General features: G+C 40.3%; 1 protein-coding gene across 2 annotated transcripts in view; it reads left to right on the top strand.

Moving 5' to 3' along the window:
- gas7b (growth arrest-specific 7b) overlaps positions 1–19,999 on the top strand; it is a 68,540-nt gene that overhangs the window by 33,810 nt on the left and 14,731 nt on the right. The window contains exons 3-9 of one of the 2 annotated variants that reach the window (XM_054601326.1): positions 3,067–3,123; positions 5,610–5,698; positions 8,025–8,078; positions 10,481–10,570; positions 13,229–13,344; positions 13,517–13,591; positions 19,273–19,351. In XM_054601326.1, the coding sequence (XP_054457301.1) occupies positions 3,067–3,123; positions 5,610–5,698; positions 8,025–8,078; positions 10,481–10,570; positions 13,229–13,344; positions 13,517–13,591; positions 19,273–19,351 (560 nt within the window). Of the gene's footprint in view, positions 1–3,066; positions 3,145–5,609; positions 5,699–8,024; positions 8,079–10,480; positions 10,571–13,228; positions 13,345–13,516; positions 13,592–19,272; positions 19,352–19,999 lie in introns of both variants that reach the window. The other variant, XM_054601325.1, reaches the window with a different exon arrangement.

Below are 19,999 nucleotides of genomic sequence, written 5' to 3'. Positions count from 1 at the left end.
TGTGGCGTGGCTGGCGGGCAGTAAGCTGATGCCAGGGTTTAGTTTTTAGACCTGTTATTGACTGTTTTCATTCATACATTCAGTCATACACATCTGCTACAACGCAGCTACTGTCTTCAGTTGTCAGCCGCTGAGGCGCCGCTACTCTCTGCCGACTGAACCAGAGATGCATGTGAATGAAATGTGACTGACTTTGGAGAATGAGAGAAGCATGAACTGATGTGTTTTTAAGTTCCATAAAAGACTTGAATTGATATCATGATTTAATATCCATGTCAGGTCTGAAAAGGGCAGATGAGCTTTTCCACAAAGGGGCAAAGTGACTTTATTGAGCTGAGTAATTGGCAACTTTTAAGACTTCAGCTCGTCTGTGACGAGGCGGCTGATGAGAATCACTCCTGCTGCTGCTGCATATGTATCACTGTATCTGGAGCTATGACTCTGGCAGGTGCCAAGTCGGATCTATCACATGTATGAATGCCTGTTTGACAGACATGATCAACAATCTGCATTTCAGGAGCCAGTTGCCTAGAAACTCAACCTGTTCTACTCAGGTATCTGACATGGTGGTAAACATGTGGGATTTCACACCTCACACCTACAGTTACATGAACGAAACCTATAAAAGGATATTTCATTTGTGTGATAAATATTAAAAGGGCATGTTAAATTAGATTTGATATCAATAAGGTCAACTGAGTGTCTTAGCTTTCAATCTGGCAAACGTGGTATCATCCACGTGTTAAATGTAACATAAATCTTATTAAATGAGAGTTTCCCTGCTATCCATTTTGCAATGCAGACAGTCATATTAGACAATTTCACTGAGCTAAGTAGATTATGCTGTATTTTCTGCATTTACATACCATATTTCTTCCAGTATCGATTTGTTTATGACAAGCTAACAGAGAGAAATTGAGGCATTTTGGGGCAGTGAGTAAAGGCTGAGGCTGGTGTTTTACATCAAACGTGAAGGCAGAGTGGATCTCCATAAGCCTGCTGCCAGTTATCCCCTCCATGCGTGTCATTTGAGCTGATGGGCTTGGCTCAGTTGTCTCCCCTGCTAAGCAGCGCCAAATAGAGCAGGGCCGGTCAGACAGACCCAAATGAAATAGAAGCTCTTTACATGTCCGTACCTCTTCTTTCTATGCCGGCAGTAAAAGGCTCATTAAGCTCAGCGCTGTGGTGAGAATGGACACAGGGGAGTATAAATTAAAGAGAGCCCCCATATATAAGGGTCTTTGTCAGTCATGCTTCTTGTGTCCCCATTCTGCAGAATCTTCACCTGCAGAAGTCAAACGGGGACAGATGATGGAGAGCCACTATGGAGCGCAGTTAAACTTTACAAAACTACAAAATGAACATCTTTCCCTTTATTTGTTAAAAAGTTTGTACCTGTTGTGTTCAGTTGGTGTTACACTAAAAGATAGCAGCTGATTGATAAAGAAACCTGATTTTATCCAGAGTCACTTTACTGAGTTGACGGGGGCATGTGGCTGCTGAACGAGGCTCTTTAAGTAAGTTCAACACAGGGTTGTTGTTGATTCTGGTCATAATGTGATAAAAGTATTCTTGGTAGATACTGTAGCAGAAAATACATATATGAGCACATTGGACATGCGACAACCCCCACATTGGGACTGCCATGGGCTGAGACACCTGTCAATCAAGTTAACATATCCCAAAATACATTTCTATTAAAGAAACAGTGCAATGAGTACAGTTTCCAAATTCTAATCCTTTATCCTTCTGTTAATTAGACCTTGCTACATGCTAAATATGTGTCATAAATATAGAAATTCTCTTCTCTTCTTGTAAAATTTTAAAATATTTTGGATGACTCATCTTGAAAAAACCCTCATAAAATTGGGACTTGGAAACAGTCAGAGACTATTTTAACCAGCTTTTAGTCATGATGGTTGCCAGCTGTTTTCACATTGTAATGCAAGTGGGATTGTTGAGCTATAATTCATTCTTTTTTAGGAATCTAATAACAGAAATATAATTACTTTATACTTAGCTGTGTTTATATATTAATTTGTTCATTTGTAAGGTACAAGAACAGAGAAACATTGACAGTTGCTGGAGAAGTGTCTGATGTACTGAACACCTGTATATAAACTCATTCCCTTGATAGTTCAGTAATCATTAATTACATGGTACAGTTTCAAATCTTAAAATCAGTGCAAATAATAATGATAAAGATAAACAGCCATCCATGACAACACACAAACAAACTTTCAAACAGACAAATGAAACATACAAAATGTTTATAGCAAAAAATAGTTGGTGTCATGATTACAGTTTAAACCAGAACTTGACTGTTGTAGAAATGTTGAATGTTAGCCAGATAGTGTGAGCCTGTTTAAGAAAAGTTGAGGAATTACGGAGCCAGAGATTGATAACAAGGCACACATGTAATCTTGCCTGGTTCCAGATCTCTCTCAGATTTGTTCTTGTACTGTCCTCTTGGCGGCTCTATTCATGGGTTGAAACAGCTTTTAAGACTGGATTAAAAATCTTCTTCCTCCAAAGCTAGCTACATATCTAGCTTCACCGGAAAAATAACCACAAAAGAAAAAAGGTAACAAGCATTGATGAGAGTAACCCAGCTGCACAGGTTGATGTTAGTTGACTTGAAGAAATAGCAACTCTATTACTGACATATTTTTCTGATTCTTGTGGCAAAAGTTAAATAAACTGCTCCTAGAAAATGCTGCCTCTTCTGTGTCGACAGAAACTTAAGGCTGTGGACTCGCAGCTGAGTAGTTAATGTGTACAGCAACAAAACCAAACGTGAGAGCAATGTCTTAAAGGAATAAAGAAACAAAATTTCAGTCTAATTGCAATGCAACTCATCACAACAACTAGACTGTAAGACCTGTGACCTTTTTTCTAGATTAACTATGACTGAATCAAGGGCCATGTTTCCACCCACTGATGGGATCACTTCTTATTGTTGCCCAAAGGGAACAATAGTTCCAAAATTGGTGAGAAAATGACAAAAATACGAGAACCGGTTCTGCTCTCCTAATGTCTCCTCCTTTCTCCTTAACACTCCATCAGAGACGACATGGGAGAGACCGTCCAGTGCACCTGGGACCCCTAGGACCTCCCTCCGACGTAAGAACTACCTGCCGACAGGTACTCCTATTCTATCTCTCTACATCTCAACTCTCTGTCACTTTACCTTCCTCAAGATTGAGTAACCTTGGGTTGTGATTTCCCCTGTGTTTTCCTATAAAGCAAACACTCATGCACACAAAACACACTTCCTGTGGCTAATTTTATCTGGAACCTCAAATGCAGCACTAAAGCCTGTCTGTCTTTCTTTTTCGGACCCAGTTCTAGAGGCAAATAAAAAGACAGAGACAGTAAGGATGTCTTAGGTTTCCCACTAGAGGAAGTGCTCAAGGCTGGTAGCAGTCCTCATTCATTTGTATCACTTCCAAACCAAACAGCACAGTGTCCCATACACACTGAGATAATCTGAATTTGAACATCAAACCAGTTCTTATGGAGAGATTGGTTGTCAATAATACTTCTAGTTGCTGAGTAAAAGAGGTAGCTTATATGGAAGGGTTGAAATATCTGACTTGACACACGTTAAATGGCATTTAATAATGATGCCATATGGGAAGATTTTAAATGCTTGTGATGCTACTGCAACGTCCTGTTTGCGTAGTATAGTCTTTAGTAGCTGAGAAATAAATTAGTTAATGGTGAAACACAATTTTGTAAGTTTGAAAATAGCTAGCATTTAACTTAGGAAGGATAAACTGATGATTTATGTATAGCTAGCCTAAACAGTTGAGCACTGGCTTGTTTTAATATAGATAAGTACATAAAGATACAGCGGGTAAAATAAGTATTGAACACGTCACCATTTTTCTCAGTAAATATATTTCTAAAGGTGCTATTGACATGACATTTTCACCAGATGTCGGTAACAACCCAAGCAATCCATACATACAAAGAAAACCAAACAAATAAATTCAGAAATTAAGTTTTGTGTAATAAAATGGAATGACACAGGGAAAAAGTATTGAACACATGAAGAAAGGGAGGTGCAAAAAGGCATTTGAAAGCCAAGACACCAGCTGAAATCTATCAGTAATTAGAAAGCAATCCTGCCCCTTGTCAGTGCAAATTAATATCAGCTGGTTCAGTCCCAACTGATGGCCTATAAAAAGGTGTCTCATTACCAAGGTGTCACACAAGAAACATCTCATGATGGGTAAAAGCAAAGAGCTCTCTCAAGACCTTCGCAACTTTATTGTTGCAAAACATACTGATGGCATTGGTTACAGAAGGATTTCTAAACTTCTGAATGTTCCAGTGAGCACTGTTGGGGCCATAATCCGGAAGTGGAAAGAACATCATTTCACCATAAACCGGCCACGACCAGGTGCTCCTCGCAAGATTTCTGACAGAGGAGTGAAAAGAATTATCAGAAGAGTTGTCCAAGAGCCAAGGACCACTTGTGATCAGAAAGACCTGGAATTAGCAAATACAATTGTTTCAAAGAAAACAATAAGTAATGCACTCAACCGCTGTGGCCTGTATGCACGCTCACCACGCAAGACTCCATTGCTGAAGAAAAAGCATGTTGAAGCTCGTTTAAAGTTTGCTGCACAACATTTAGACAAGCCTGTGAAATACTGGGAGAATATAGTCTGGTCAGATGAGACCGAAATTGAACTCTTTGGATGCCATAATACACACCATGTTTGGAGGTCAAATGGCACTGCACATCACCCCAAAAACACCATACCAACAGTGAAGTTTGGAGGTGGGAACATCATGGTGTGGGGCTGTTTTTCAGCATACGGCAATGGCAAACTTCATATAATTGAAGGAAGGATGAATGGAAAAATGTACCGAGACATTCTTGATAAAAATCTGCTGCCATCTACCAGGATGATGAAGATGAAACAAGGGTGGACATTTCAGCAAGACAATGATCCCAAACACACAGCCAAGGAAACCCTCAATTGGTTTCAGAGAAAGAAAATAAAGCTGCTAGAATGGCCCAGCCAATCACCTGACTTGAATCCAATAGAAAATCTATTGAAAGAACTAAAGATCAGAGTTCATAGAAGAGGCCCACGGAACCTTCAAGATTTGAAGACTGTTTGTGTGGAAGAATGGGCCAAAATCACACCTGAGCAATGCATGCGATTAGTTTCTCCATACAGGAGGCGTCTTGAGGCTGTCATTACCAACAAAGGCTTTTGTACGAAGTATTAAATACATTTCAGTAAGCGTGTTCAATACTTTTTCCCTGTGTCATTCCATTTTATTACACATAACTTAATTTCTGAATTTATTTGTTTTGTTTTCTTTGTATGTATGGATTACTTGGGTTGTTACCGACATCTGGTGAACATTTCATGTCAATAGCACCTTTAGAAATATATTTACTGAGAAAAATGGTGACTTTACCCGCTGTAAGTACAGCGGGTACTTACAGCTGTAAGTACCCGCTGTAAGTGTATTCTCCCCCGGATCAGCACACGTTTACAGCCCATCTGCAGACACCAAAGAATTAATGAAATATATCTCTCTCTCTGTCCTGATCTCTTCCTTTTTCTCCTATTTCCCTCCAGTGAATGGATTTCACTCAGGTGGTAGTCCCTTGCATCATGTGGAACATTCACACAACAGTCTGGTTAGGAAGAGCAGCACAGAGCCACAGGTAAAGCTGTCTGTCTATTGTTATTCCTATTCCTTTCCAGCATGTTATACATCCACCGCAGTCTAAACATTTGTGGAGTAAGCATAAACTTTGGCCATGTCAGCGACATTCTACTTCCGTTTTTTAAACCAACCCCATTTTTCATGCACAGAGTACGTCATTTGCATATGAACAAACGGAGATAAGAGAGAGAGAGAGAGAGAGAGAGAGAGAGAGAGAGAGAGAGAGAGAGAGAGAGAGAGAGAGAGCTGAGAAGAGCTTGATTGACTGAAGGAAATCTAATCAGGCAAATTAAAACACCTGTGAGGGTGGACCGTGTCAGGTTTGCAGTCTGTTTTGGTACGTTATATATTTAGTGATTTTTTTCTGAACCATAAAGTTTTAAAGCTGCTTTATTCTGTTTTTGGGCTTCATTTAATAAGTTAGCTGGAAATGACATAATCCACACATTGGGAACTTCTAAAGTTTAATGTGGTTTATATGTGAGCAAATAGTTTACTCTCTCACACACACACACACACACACACACACACACACACACACACACACACACACACACACACACACACACACACACACACACAGCAAGTCATTTCCAGTTGTGTTTCTGGCCACCTGGTCAAATAGTCATTCTTCTCTTAGCTCAGTTTTGGTTTCCCCCAACTCTCTCAAATAATCTGTCCCTTGAGCTGCTAATGCTAAATCTAAGTCTAACAGTCATGCAAAATCAATTTAACCTTTTTTCTCTTAACATACTGCATTCTGCTCCAAGACAGATGTGATTGTAGCCGTGTGCGTAAATCATTGGTTTATGTAGAACAGTAAAGGACCAGTTTCTTTTCGGCCTAGAACTTCAATGTCCTGTTTGTGTCAGTCAAATCAGTGGCTATGCATTCGGTTCTAAGTACGATTTTATTAAATTTTTGTTAAATTCATAAATTATTTTACCGTAATGTGTCTTTGATGAACACGGGGGGCAAACTAAGCTAACAATAGTGTTATTATACCAACTCCCTACCAACAAAGCTAGCTAGCTTGCTATCTAAACAAACCTATCTAGCTAACAGCAAACAATTCAATATTCAATGATGCTAAGACTATTTGATCATTCTCATACTATATGAATAAAGCTCATCTTGGTTTGTTTCTTCAGATATAGTATGTAGGGTACATGGATATACTGATAAAGATACTGTTCATCAGACCACAAATGAGACAAGAATAAGCATTAGCAAGCTAGCACACCTCAGCCTAACTCCCCACCACTTGCAGACCAGCTTCTGTCTGCTCTCCTCCTGGCAAAGTAGTGCCAGCGGTGAAATAACTGGCTGTGCATTGAAAAAGTAGAGAAGAAGTGAAAGTGGGCGTTCTAGTATTCTATGAGCCAATCAAACTGGGTGCTCCTGGAAACAAAGTTGATGAGAGCTTTAAACGTGAATCTAAACAATAAAGTCTTTAAAGCGGGCCATAAAATCAAAAAAACGGGCTACGAGATGACAGGGGAACGAACAATTCCCCTTTCATATAACATATAGTCATTTAATCCATTGTAAATATGAAGATGTTGATTAGTTCAGCTTTGGCATAGCATCTTTATAGAGTCATAAAAATGTGTCTGTATTTGATACCAAAGAGTTAGGATGTAGTCTTTCCACATTTCAGATCTCTCTATTCATTAATGAAGAGGCTGATGGCGGTTAGAGCAGATTAATCCCTCCTACAGTATCTGCTCCATGGATCTTAATTAACCAGGCAGTCAGGGTCCAGTTATCCAGGACCCACCCACCACTTGTTCACTCTGCGTCCTAACTTCTCTCCTTGGCTGGCTCTCACACTCGTGCACACACTCCATCTTTCAAAAATATAAACAAGCTTCTTTACTGCAGATTCTTTTCTCTATTTTAATTTTTTTTGTAGGAGAGGAGGTATTCCCAATACTTCTCATCTTACTTCATATTAATTTGTTCTCTCATCATTTTTGTCCTGGAAATTACTCTAATCTAAGCTTCAAATCACACACACACAAACACACACACACACACACACACATCCAAACTCCCACACAAAGAGAGAGAAAGCCAACCATGCTTTGCTTTGCTCTGTAGAACTATCCTCTCTACTCTGCACAGCAACGCACACATACACAAACACACAAACATACGCACCAGCAGCAGCTGCAGTATAAAGCATCAGACAGATGCTAACAGCACTCGCCAGGAAAACAACTGTGTTAGTGTGCGTGCCATTGAGCTTGTGTGTATGTTGAGGCGTCATGTCGGACACGGAGGACGGAGGTTTTAACGGAGCGTCCTTCTTCTCTCCGCAGAGCCCAGGATCAATGTCTCCCACCAGGAAACAGGACAAAGAGACCATGGTCACGGTGAGTGGGACATCTAACAGGGACTGTTAACTTACCATGAACTCACCCTGGCTCTATATAGTAGTCCTGAAGGGCCACATTTGAGACTAGCAGAGGAGAGCTTGAGTATTTTTGCACCCTAGTTTAATTTCCAGGAATGTAGATTACCCAGGCGGGATTGATTTTACCAGACACATGTTTGCTGCATCAGATGTTGGCATAAAATACATTAATACACACTATATAAACTAAAGTATATCTTGACCATAGGACAGCAGAATATATATATATCTGTAAACAAGCACCAACCACTTCTCACAGGAGTATATATATACTCCTGTGCTTGTTTACAGATACACAGTGACATCATCCTATTTAGCATCCTATTAAAATGGTTTCTGCTCTGTTACATTTACATTTACATTACAGTCATTTAGCTTTTATCCAAAGCGACTTACAATCAGTAGTATATTACATATCATTCACCCATTCACACACTGATGACAGGCTACCATGCAAGGTGCCACCATCAGACTCTAACTAACATTCATACAACATCCAGTCCACACCGATGGCAAGCCTTCGGGAGCAACTTGGGGTTAAGTATCTTGCCCAAGGACACATCGAACCACCGATCCTCTGATTGGAGAACTACCTTGCTCTCCACTACGCCACAGCCGCCCCTTGACAGGTCATCACATCCTGTTGGGCCTTGTGCTTGGTACTGTAGATATGCTGCCTGACTTTTATTTTGGCAAGATTACCTTTCTCACTGTACATTTAAAACCACAAGCTTGAGATAAAGGGATGGGGGGGCTTGGCTTCCATAGCAACCAGGGTGATGCTTTTGATAAGCAGATGGATATAAGAGGATACACAGAGAGAGGTGAGGAGAGCGACTCTCTCAGTCCTCAATGTGTTTTGGGTGCATTTGCTTTCATGTGGTCAAGCCCCATCTGACTGTAATCCTATCACCCAAGGGTATCAGAGAAACTGTCTCCGGCTGACTTTTAAAAAGGAGCACCCGTGAGAGGGTCTTAAAAATCTTAGATGTAGCTACGTACATGCTATAAGGCTATAAGACTGATGCTAAAGTTACAGCACATGTCCCAAGCAAAAAGTCATGAGGAAGCATTCTTGTAGTGCAGGTTAGCTAGTTAGCAGCACTTGGGCAACCAAAGCTTGGCAGGCCTGCTGTGCCTCGTTACGAGTGTTAAGCTTAGATTGGAGGAGGGCTTTGGTGGTTTGGTCAGTTCATCGAGGTGACTGAAGGTCAGGTAAAAAGTGCCGGATGCAGTGTGTGCCTGAATGCTTTCATTAGGGACTGATGGAAGTAGCCTTGCCTCATCTTCACCAAAGGAAGCAAGGTTACTTTAAAGCCCCTCTAGCTGTCGACCTCTGGACCTCAGCAGTGAATAAATAAGAAGCCACTCCCTCCAACAAATTATGAGCTTCAATAGAAACAGTGCATCCACGCTGAAGGCTCTCTCCTCCTGAGGTTAATTAGAATGAATGTGAGAGAAGAGAAAGCTGATTTTGTTTGCCCTGAGTCTTTGCTAAACCTGGTCTCCGTCTGTATCTTTATTGTGAAGAAATGGCTTTTGATTTGTTCTCTTTATAAGATGTGTGGTTCCTTTCCTTTTGTTTCTTTCTCTCCTTTGTTCTTTCCTTGTTATGACAAATTGAATTGGCCGTTGAAGAATCTGCACAGCAACTTTTGCATTTTAATGGCAAACCAGAGTTTTTGCTTTGCTAAGCCTGGAAGTGATGACCTGTCAAACCCAAGCCTTGTGTGTATAACTTTGATTTCAGAGTATTTAATTATTTTGTGTGAATGCATTTCATAAAGCTGTGATGTCTTCTAGCTTCCCTAAAATCCTAGAGGTTTTAAAGAGAAGAAAAGTATAAAAGTGCTGCACCAAGCTCCCGAGCACAGGGGGAGTGACATGCATTGCGTTCAGTCCTATTGAGTGTAACCCCAGAGCAAAACCCAGCAGCTCACAGCAGGGAGCCCTGCAGCCAACATATTCAACATCACAGCTGCCGGTATTTAAATGCACCGAGATAATTAAAGGCAATCTATTGTGCTGATTGCTGTGGGCCAGAGCAGGAATTCAGATTGTTATGGTAGAGAGCTGATTGATGAATCCCAAAAAGCTGAGAACCACAAAGGCTCTGCATTGACAAGTGTCCCTTAAGGAAGAGGCAGATAGAAATGTGAATCAACAATACTGGGTCCATTGGTATGTATTCTTTACTTTGGTGTGTTCTCGGAGCTGAGATGAGAGTGTTGCCAAAACATCCGTGTGCAGACTACTTTGAATACCATAGTGTAAGTCTGTCAACAGTGCTGCTGTACAGTACAGTGGCATCAAACTTCTCATGATACTATAATGTGCCCCCCCCCTCCCTCTCTCTCTCAGATTAACTGTGTGACGTTCCCGTCCCTTGCATGCATGCCGGAGCAACAGCTGCTGAAACCAAACGAATGGAGCTACTGTGACTTCTTCTGGGTAAATTCACCTTAGCATTTAAGAGGCTAATGGCTGTAGTATTTCTGAGGGGTTGGATCAGGACCAGAATTCTAACAGTCGTGGCCTTACAAATGCTGCTGGAATCACTGCAACTTTCCAGTTATATCAGTTTTTTTCATGATATTCATCTAGAAACCATGTAACTTTTCCGACTTTTTTATATCTTTAAGAAATAATGCATGTGATCTTTGTCTGTGCATCCATGTCACAGTGCAATGACGGACCTACGGTTTCAGATGTGAAAGTTAAAATATGAGCTAAAACACAGTATACATACACTACGACCTCCAGGTTGTATCTCCATCTACTACATAGTGCACTATATTTACTGTTCGTCATTAAATGAATGCACTATAAAGTGCTTAAAAACATTCCTATAGTGGGGCAAGAAACAGTCATGTCCATGTCAGAACAACTTTCTGCTAACAGTCTTACAATGCATTTATATAGATGCAACAGTTACAGTCATTTGAGTAAACTAATGTATTATGTATGGGGAGGGGTGAATGAATGATTTGAGACACAGCCACTGACTCCATGGCAACATGACAGTTTACGTCCTGTTTACATCATTGAAAGCATGACAGGAACCATAAAGGAAGTGCTACACATGTATTTGCAAATGCGTACAAAATAACAGAATACAAGGTTATTCATTTTGTTTTCTAAATATGTGTTCTACAAATGGGTCAATTATAACTTTATGCTTAAATAAAAGTTTACTTTCACAAGGACTAAAGACTCAGAACATAGTGATCACCAATGGAAATACAAAGTGACCATATCCAGCCATTATTTAATATTGTTGACTCTATATTGGTGTAGAATGCCCCATGGAAATGTTTTTACATCCTTTGAACACCAACATTAGCCCCTCTCCCTTCAGATATACGAACAGGTGATATTATCCAGTTATTCACAGAAAAAGGCTTGTAGACTCTTACACACACATAAATGGCATTTCTGAGTAGCTTCATTTTCTCGAATTTAACAATATATGGCATGCCTAAAAAAACAATATAGTACACGCCAAGTGGCATTGCTAAAAGCCAGTAAGTAAGGGAGTAAGAACTGAGCAAAACAGCATTGGGTTTTAAAGTAAAATATTACAGTACATAAACATTACAGTACAGACTCCAGATTCTGGATGTACAAAAAGTCCTGATTTGGTTTTTGGAACAAGAAATCCCCAAACTGTGAAGATGACGAAACAGAGGAAAGTGATGAAAGAAAAGATCTAGATGAGGACGCTTTTTAAGAGAATTCTTGAATTAGAATAACTATCAACCAACTAAATAAAAGCTATCCTTTCAAAAGGTAAAGGGTGATTTACCTCTGCTGACATTGCTGCTCTGCCCAATAAATCACTTAATGATTCATATAGACATATGGCTGAAAACAATCTTTATCAGTTTTCATCATGACTCTGTATTGGTCTCACATTGCCTTTGCTGCATGCTTAGAGTAAGCATAGCCTTTTTAATAAGATCCAGTAAGGTAATACATTACATGTAACTGTCTGGAGAGCAGAAAGCCAGCTGGCCTCTGCTGCTCTGTTGGAAATCTTCCACCCCTGCAGTGTAATCTCTACCAGGTGTGGTGGAGAAATCACACAGAGGCAACAACACAGTGGAAAGAAAGAGTGAGTTGGGAAAGTGGACACCAGAGCCAGGGAGTGGGAGCTCAGTCGCTCTCAGACCTGTTACTCTGGCCTCTGTTCTCAGGTCTTTGACTTACAATCAGTTTGGTTACATGCTCTAAAGTAACCACTTCACTGTGCCTTTCTGCATTCATCAGATGTTTTTTCTTTAAATCATGTAAACAAGAAACACATTATTGGGGTTAGTGAAATTTGGTTGGCATAGCCAGAATTTTGAGGATAATTTAAGTAGAAAGCTGATGTTCTGGTTTTCTACATGAATGGTGTTTAACCAACAGGACATGGGCATGGATGATTTCAGACAGAAAAAGTGCTTACTAGTCTTTTTATTCACAATGATTTAATTAAATTCTAACTTAAACTGGTACTGACACAAAGTTGTTTCTAGGAATCTAGGAAAGTTGTTTTTCACAGGTTAACAGTAAAATTTAGATAGTTTCTTATTTTCTTTTTCTATTTCTGTCTACTTGGGGGCAAACTGAAAACACAACAATGACTTATTATTATCTAATAAGCAAAAATGTATTTGCAAAGAGTTTCCAGACACTGAACATTTGCATTCATTTGTAACGCATGTCTGTCCATGTAAAAAACAATATTAATGTAAATTTAGCTCGGTTTTGGTCTCAGCCATTTCCCTCAGGAGATGGTGATCTCTTTAGCTGCTCAATGCTCCACTATGTTTACCAGCTGGTCTGTTACAGGGCTTGGTACTGGGCAGATAGTGTTCAGTGGGAGTATAGGAGTGGCCTTCTCCTGAATTTCATATGGACTTTAAAATGTTTTCAGCAGTATAAATACCTTATTAAGTCATAACTACATCACATCCATCATATCAGAGATGGACTTGCTTTTTCGTGCATTAATGCAGCCTCTCTCCCAGCATGCAGCGGGCAGTTTATTTATTCAAAGTGTTTTGTGTTCATGTTTGTTTGTTCAATGCGTTTCTTGTGTGCTTGCTGTGTTTTATCTCGTAGACTGATAAGAAGGATCCCCAGGGCAACGGCTGCATCACAGGATTTGAGGTTTTACTGCAAAAACAGCTAAAGGGGAAACAAATGCAGAAAGAGATGGCAGAGTTCATTCGAGAAAGGTATCATCCTCAGATTACCATGAACACCATACTGTCACCACAACAAACCATTTCCCCTTTTTTGTGCTCATTCATGGGCATTCACTGTTTTGCACAACACAGGAAACGCACATGGAGACAGTCAGATTGCGTAAAAGCTGTGTGGTAATGAAACTCTCTACTTCCCTTTTAGGATAAAGATAGAAGAGGAGTACGCCAAGAATCTCTCCAAGCTCTCCCAGATCCCTCTAGCGAGCCAGGAAGACGGGTGAGTTAAGGAGCCCATCTCATCACAGAGTAGCTTGTCACACACATGGCCAGTTAGGACGATGTGAATCAACAATTAAAAGATAGAAAACTACACGTTTACTCTTGGAAAAAGAAATACAGCGGGTAAAATAAGTATTGAACACGTCACCATTTTTCTCAGTAAATATATTTCTAAAGGTGCTATTGACATGAAAGTTTCACCAGATGTCGGTAACAACCCAAGTAATCCATACATACAAAAAATAAATAATAACAAGTTCAGAAATTAAGTTTTGTGTAATAAAATGGAATGACAGGGAAAAAGTATTGAACACATGAAGAAAGGGAGGTGCAAAAAGGCATGGAAGGCCAAGACACCAGCTGAAATCTATCAGTAATTAGAAAGCTGGTTCAGTCCCAACTGATGGCCTATAAAAAGGTGTCTCATTACCAAGGTGTCACACAAGAAACATCTCATGATGGGTAAAAGCAAAGAGCTCTCTCAAGACCTTTGCAACCTTATTGTTGCAAAACATACTGATGGCATTGGTTACAGAAGGATTTCTAAACTTCTGAATGTTCCGGTGAGCACCTCGCCGTGGCCTGTATACACGCTCACCACGCAAGACTCCATTGCTGAAGAAAAAGCATGTTGAAGCTCGTTTAAAGTTTGCTTCACAACATTTAGACAAGCCTGTGAAATACTGGGAGAATATAGTCTGGTCAGATGAGACCAAAATTGAACTCTTTGGATGCCATAATGCACACCATGTTTGGAGGTCAAATGGCACTGGACAACATCCCAAAAACACCATACCAACAGTGAAGTTTGGAGGTGGGAACATCATGGTGTGGGGCTGTTTTTCAGCACACGGCACTGGCAAACTTCATATAATTGAAGGAAGGATGAATGGAAAAATGTACCGAGACATTCTTGATAAACATTTGCTGCCATCTACCAGGATGATGAAGATGAAACGAGGGTGGACATTTCAGCAAGACAATGATCCCAAACACACAGCCAAGGAAACTCTCAATTGGAGAAAGCAAATAAAGCTGCTAGAATGGCCCAGCCAATCACCTGACTTGAATCCAATAGAAAATCTATTGAAAGAACTAAAGATCAGAGTTCATAGAAGAGGCCCACGGAACCTTCAAGATTTGAAGACTGTTTGTGTGGAAGAATGGGCCAAAATCACACCTGAGCAATGTATGCGACTAGTTTCTCCATACAGGAGGCATCTTGAAGCTGTCATTACCAACAAAGGCTTTTGTACAAAGTATTAAATAAATTTCAGTAAGCGTGACCTGAGAACCTGTCAATAGCACCTTTAGAAATATATTTACTGAGAAAAATGGTGACGGGTTCAATACTTATTTTACCCGCTGTATTTCCACAGTGCAGAAGCTTTTCAAATGTTCATTGCAAATTGTTTGCATCTGTATTATGATCAAATATACTCTTTTGAGACATTTTCCTCTTATTTTTGGAAATAAGATTATAATTTTTTATCAACTAAACAATTTATCTGGAAATATTGTTGAAAGATTGATTTATCATAGTAACTATTTCCAAAGTTAGTTGCCACCCAAGGGCAAATAAAAAGCATTATTTCCAATAAAGTGACATTGCAGCTTTTCTGAACAATGACCACTGTACCAGTGAACATTATTATGAAGCCCACTGCTTTTCTTGCAAAGATCCGACCTGTGTAGCATGCAACCGAAAGGATTTGCCAGGGTCCATGCTGACCCAAGGCAACAAAAGAGGGTTGATTTTGACAGCTTTGTTGCAGCAGTATCACCCCTACAGTCTACAGGTCAGCATAACAATAATACCCTTCATTATCCAACGGAATTAATCTTGAAAGCTGACTTTGATGTACGTTATTGTCACGTTATACAGAGTAATCAATACATCTTTGTAGTAGAATCTTCATTGGTTCTTTGTTGCCTTGATTGGATTAGTTTTCAAACATGGTTGCTTCGCACGAACATGGACGCCTGGCCAATCCTAGCTCTTGTATGCTGGTCTGCCCTGTGACCTGCCCAGTGGGATTTATAATAATGGGACAATTACAGGATAATGATGAATTCTAAAACATAGTGTATTCGAAGCAAAACTAGATATAAGTAATAAAGTCAGCCAACTGGCTAAATAGTGTTAGTGTCAAAAGATACATACATGTTCATAAATGTATTTAAAAGAGAAGAATACAAGTATTTAGAAAAAGGTCTAGGGGTCAGATGTGCCTTCACTAGGTGAGTAGCTTCCTAGTGTTCTAATTGCTGCTTTAAAAAACAGCCAGACTCTGGTTGTTCATCTAGACCAGAGTTTACATGACTGCTGTCGGCTAGCTGTAGCTGTAGGTGGTGCTTTTTTTAATGCTACATCAATAAGCTCTTGCTGCAAAGAGCTCCCAGTTAGTATTTAGCCCTGGTTGGGCAGAATTTGAAACGTCATTGTGTCACTGTCTGGCTCTTTTTGTACCAGTTCTCCTTGTGTTTCCCTGTTGGAGACAGACAAAAAGTATAATGTTACTAACGTAATACCACTGTAGACCTTTAGCCATAAACAAGGCAAGAGTGGAAACAGAAAAGCTAGCTTGCTTCATGTAGCCCAGTGCCCCTCGGTATTGTATTCTACTTGGGGCTTTCATGAATCGCGCATCTGATTTAGAAAAGGCTGCTAAGTTTGCTAAAATTAGCATTAACTACTGGTCGTACACGTCCAAATCAGGCTGAAGCAGTGTGTTGAAGTAAGCAAGTGTGTGCAGTGCTCATAAACGTCGACATAAACACCAATGTCAAATAAGTCGGTCAATTAGCCGATCATGCGGCTCCTAGGCGAGCTTGCCAGTCAGCTAGCCGACCAGGCGAGACATCCCGAGTGTGGGTCGGGAGGCCCTGTCAGTGATGCTGTGAAACAGTATGGCCTTCCTGTACATCACTAAATGCTTTGATCTCTGTCCTGCAGCATACTTCAGCTATTAAGAGAGAGCAGAGGAACAGAGGGGGTAGGAGAGGCGATACAGAATAAAGGAGGAGCATAAGAGGGAAGATGAGGCGGCCGACATTTAGTTGTGTGTGTTAGGGGGTGCAGGGGAAAGGGGAAAGGGAATGTAGGGAAACCCTGCAGGGAGAAAGAGCTTGCTACCTCTCCTCTTGTCTGCAGTCTGACAGCAGAGGGATATCACGCTGAGGGCCAGTGTTTGTCTGATTCTCAGAGGGGACGCAGGAACATGGAAAGTAAGCTAACAGGGAGCTGAGCAGGGCACGGACGGCTAAAGAGACCGACAAGAGAAGATGCTGTGATTTGTACGGACGCCGTTATTAAACCTTAATTAAGAGATTCCATCACGACACAGTGAGAGTGCATAGCAACGGGACAAAATGTCACTGCAGTATCACAACATAAGACTTTAGCTCTCCTCACACTTGGGCTACTGTGGTGCTCCATTCTGAATTCAGCAAAAGGTACATAGGCTCACTTTAACTTCAGTCAAAAGATTAGTTTGTTCACTTAACATTTATATCAAACCAAGTAAAGTGGGCTAACTCTGTGGTGGAAATGAGACAATGTGCAAACAAGCTTTAGCAAGGCTTACTCTCCCCTGCACTGTTTACATGCATATAAAACACCCCCTGTCCATATTAGCATGGAAATAGAGGACTAGAGTGGGATGGAATTGTCCCATGTAGAATCCAGATTATGCCATCCAGCTCAGTTTGCCCACATCCAGAAAAGTGCAACACAATACTTTCATTATTCTCTCTCTCAGGCCACCTCTGTGGTCAGACGGGACAATTGCTGTTTTGTTGGTCGGTTCCTACCATCGGACCAGCGGCAGCCCAGAACCAGCCGTCTATTTATTCCTCAAGTAACCATTTGTTTGGTACCACTGTAACAGTTCTGTTGAATCCAGGGAGAACACAGATTAGTTTTCCCTGAGTAGTATTTTCAAAACGGTATTCTATTGGCAAGTGACCGTGTCACTGGGGATGGTGAGAAAGGAACAACATGTTTTTAAGGTAGAGAACATATTGTACTGTTCCTGTATATGCTGGCTGAGTTAAATACATTATAGATTCCATGAAATAACCACTTCACAAGTTTAAAATGTTAAATTTAAGAAAAAGTAAGGTGTTTGTAAGACCTGAAGGATACACACAGTCTGCTATGGTGGGTAACAGAAGTCCACTTTAGGTGGTGCTCTTTTCTTTCTTCAGCCCTGGTGGTTGTTTCTAGTTATACATACAACTCTCTTCATTCCATCCACTATGTCTGACATTAATCATGTCAGTACAAACCACAAATGCATATGTTAGTCTCTCATCTGGCTGTCCTTATTGTGATGTGTAAGCATTGTATGGAAGGTCAAAAGGGTCTTGAAGATTAACACATTCAGACCTGAATGTATAAAAATGCTAACAAAAACAATCAAGTTTGTGAATGTGTTAAGAATATTTGTAGATATATATATTTGCAGATATGTCAAAAAACAAGAATATGAAAAAAGATGTATTTTGCACAAATTATTTCAACAGTGTGGTCTCTTTGCCTGAGTAAAGAAAGCAGGAAACTGTATTTGAAAATGCACTGAACACTGCATTGAAGTTACAAGCACCAATTGGGACCCTGTCAGTCCCTGTTGTTACAGATAAATCTAACTAGTCAATGAGAACACAGTTCTACTTTTTGTGAGGGGTCCCGGGACAGAGGATGTTGTATTTGTACAGATTGTAAAGCCCTCTGATGGCAAATTTGTGATTTTCAGCTTTACAAAATAAATTGAATTGAATTGAACTGAATAGATCAATATCTTAATCGGCCCGGACACTTGAAGTCTAACTGGATTGTAAAATGTTCTGTTACAACATTTTCCCCAAAGTTTTACAAAAACTCATCCACCGTAGGATGTGAAAATATTTCACAATTTGATTGTAAAAACAAACAATCTTTTAGAGCCATTTCTGGTTTGTGCTAGACTTTATACTGTATTAGGAATGGTTTGGGTGTCAGTCTGAGGGAATTCCACACATGTCCTCCATTCAGAGCGATGCTTTGAAGTGACCCGCTTACCCATAAACATCGTCAGTCCTGGACCTAAAGCCTGGTGGGTGTGACTGTGTGACTGCTGGATGATCGTTTTACAGGCTTCCCGTATGGGCTAATTATCAATCATTCACTTCCTTCATATCCAAACAGACGTGTTGCCTATTGAAACAAGATATGTATAATTATTAAGCAATGTGCATCGGCTAACTTAATGTTAATGCTTATCTACAAAACAATACAAGCCCTCTCAGCGTTATTGCCCCTAGCTGTGTTGAAAAGCTGAGAGCTGTATCTCATGTCCCATACAGCCGTATCATCTGTTGAACTGGCTGTGGGCCTCAAGCTCTGCTCTCTAGATTTACTGGTTATTTGTGCATCCGTGAACTTTTGCACCGACACTGTTGCTGAACCCCGTGTGCGTGTGTGTGTGTGTGTGTGTGTGTGTGTGTGTGTGTGTGTGTGTGTGTGTGTGTGTGTGTGTGTGTGTGTGTGTGTGTGTGTGTGTGTGTGTGTGTGTGTGTGTGTGTGTGTGTGTGTGTGTGTGTGTGTGTGTGTGTGTGTGAAAAGTGTGTTAATGTAAAGTGTGTGTGGTCCTTTTCTTGTGTAAGATTTTAAACAGCCTCCCTCTTATCTGGTCTCAGGACTCTGGGGGAGGCTTGGGCCCAGCTGAAGAGGAGCCTTGCAGATGAAGCTGAGGTTCACCTAAAGTTCTCCTCCAAGGTAATACATCACGCTTTTCTCCACCTCTGACCAGCTTCCACCTGCTTGATGCCTACACCTGAATTCTGTTTATGCATTTCTGTAGATTGAACGTGAAGCCAATGTCTCCACTGTATGTTAGATGCTGCAACTAGCTCATTTACTGTATGTGCACTGCTCAGAGTTGATCTATTGGTGTCCACTCACATCTTTGCATTGACTTTATATGCAACCATGCATCTTTAAATCTGGCTTTGTGTTCTGTTTCTAAGGGCAACTTAACTTCAATGCAATAAGACAAAATTAGGAGCTATAAGGGTCATGTAAAGTTTATTAACTTAAATGTATAACAACATTAGTAAAACACACATAATGGCACAAATGTGCAAAAGAAGCAAAAAGGGAAAAAAAGGTTTTTATATAGAAAATGTTTTTTGACATAATAGGAATTCTCCCTAGTACAGATTCTGATCCTCTAGTAAGGCTCTGCTGATACTGAGAATCCATTCATTGTGTTTTAATCATTGGAATCATGTTCATATATTTCAGATTGATTCGGATCCAGTGAAACATACATCCCTAATACTTAAACAAGCATCTGCAGTATCTTTCATAAACTGTAGAATTTACATACAGGCTTTAACTATATCGGCAGCTGTTTCCCCTTAT

This window comes from Anoplopoma fimbria, chromosome 7 (genome assembly GCF_027596085.1).
Source record: "Anoplopoma fimbria isolate UVic2021 breed Golden Eagle Sablefish chromosome 7, Afim_UVic_2022, whole genome shotgun sequence".
Taxonomy (NCBI): domain Eukaryota; kingdom Metazoa; phylum Chordata; class Actinopteri; order Perciformes; family Anoplopomatidae; genus Anoplopoma; species Anoplopoma fimbria.
This window is presented reverse-complemented; position numbering and strand designations above follow the sequence as displayed.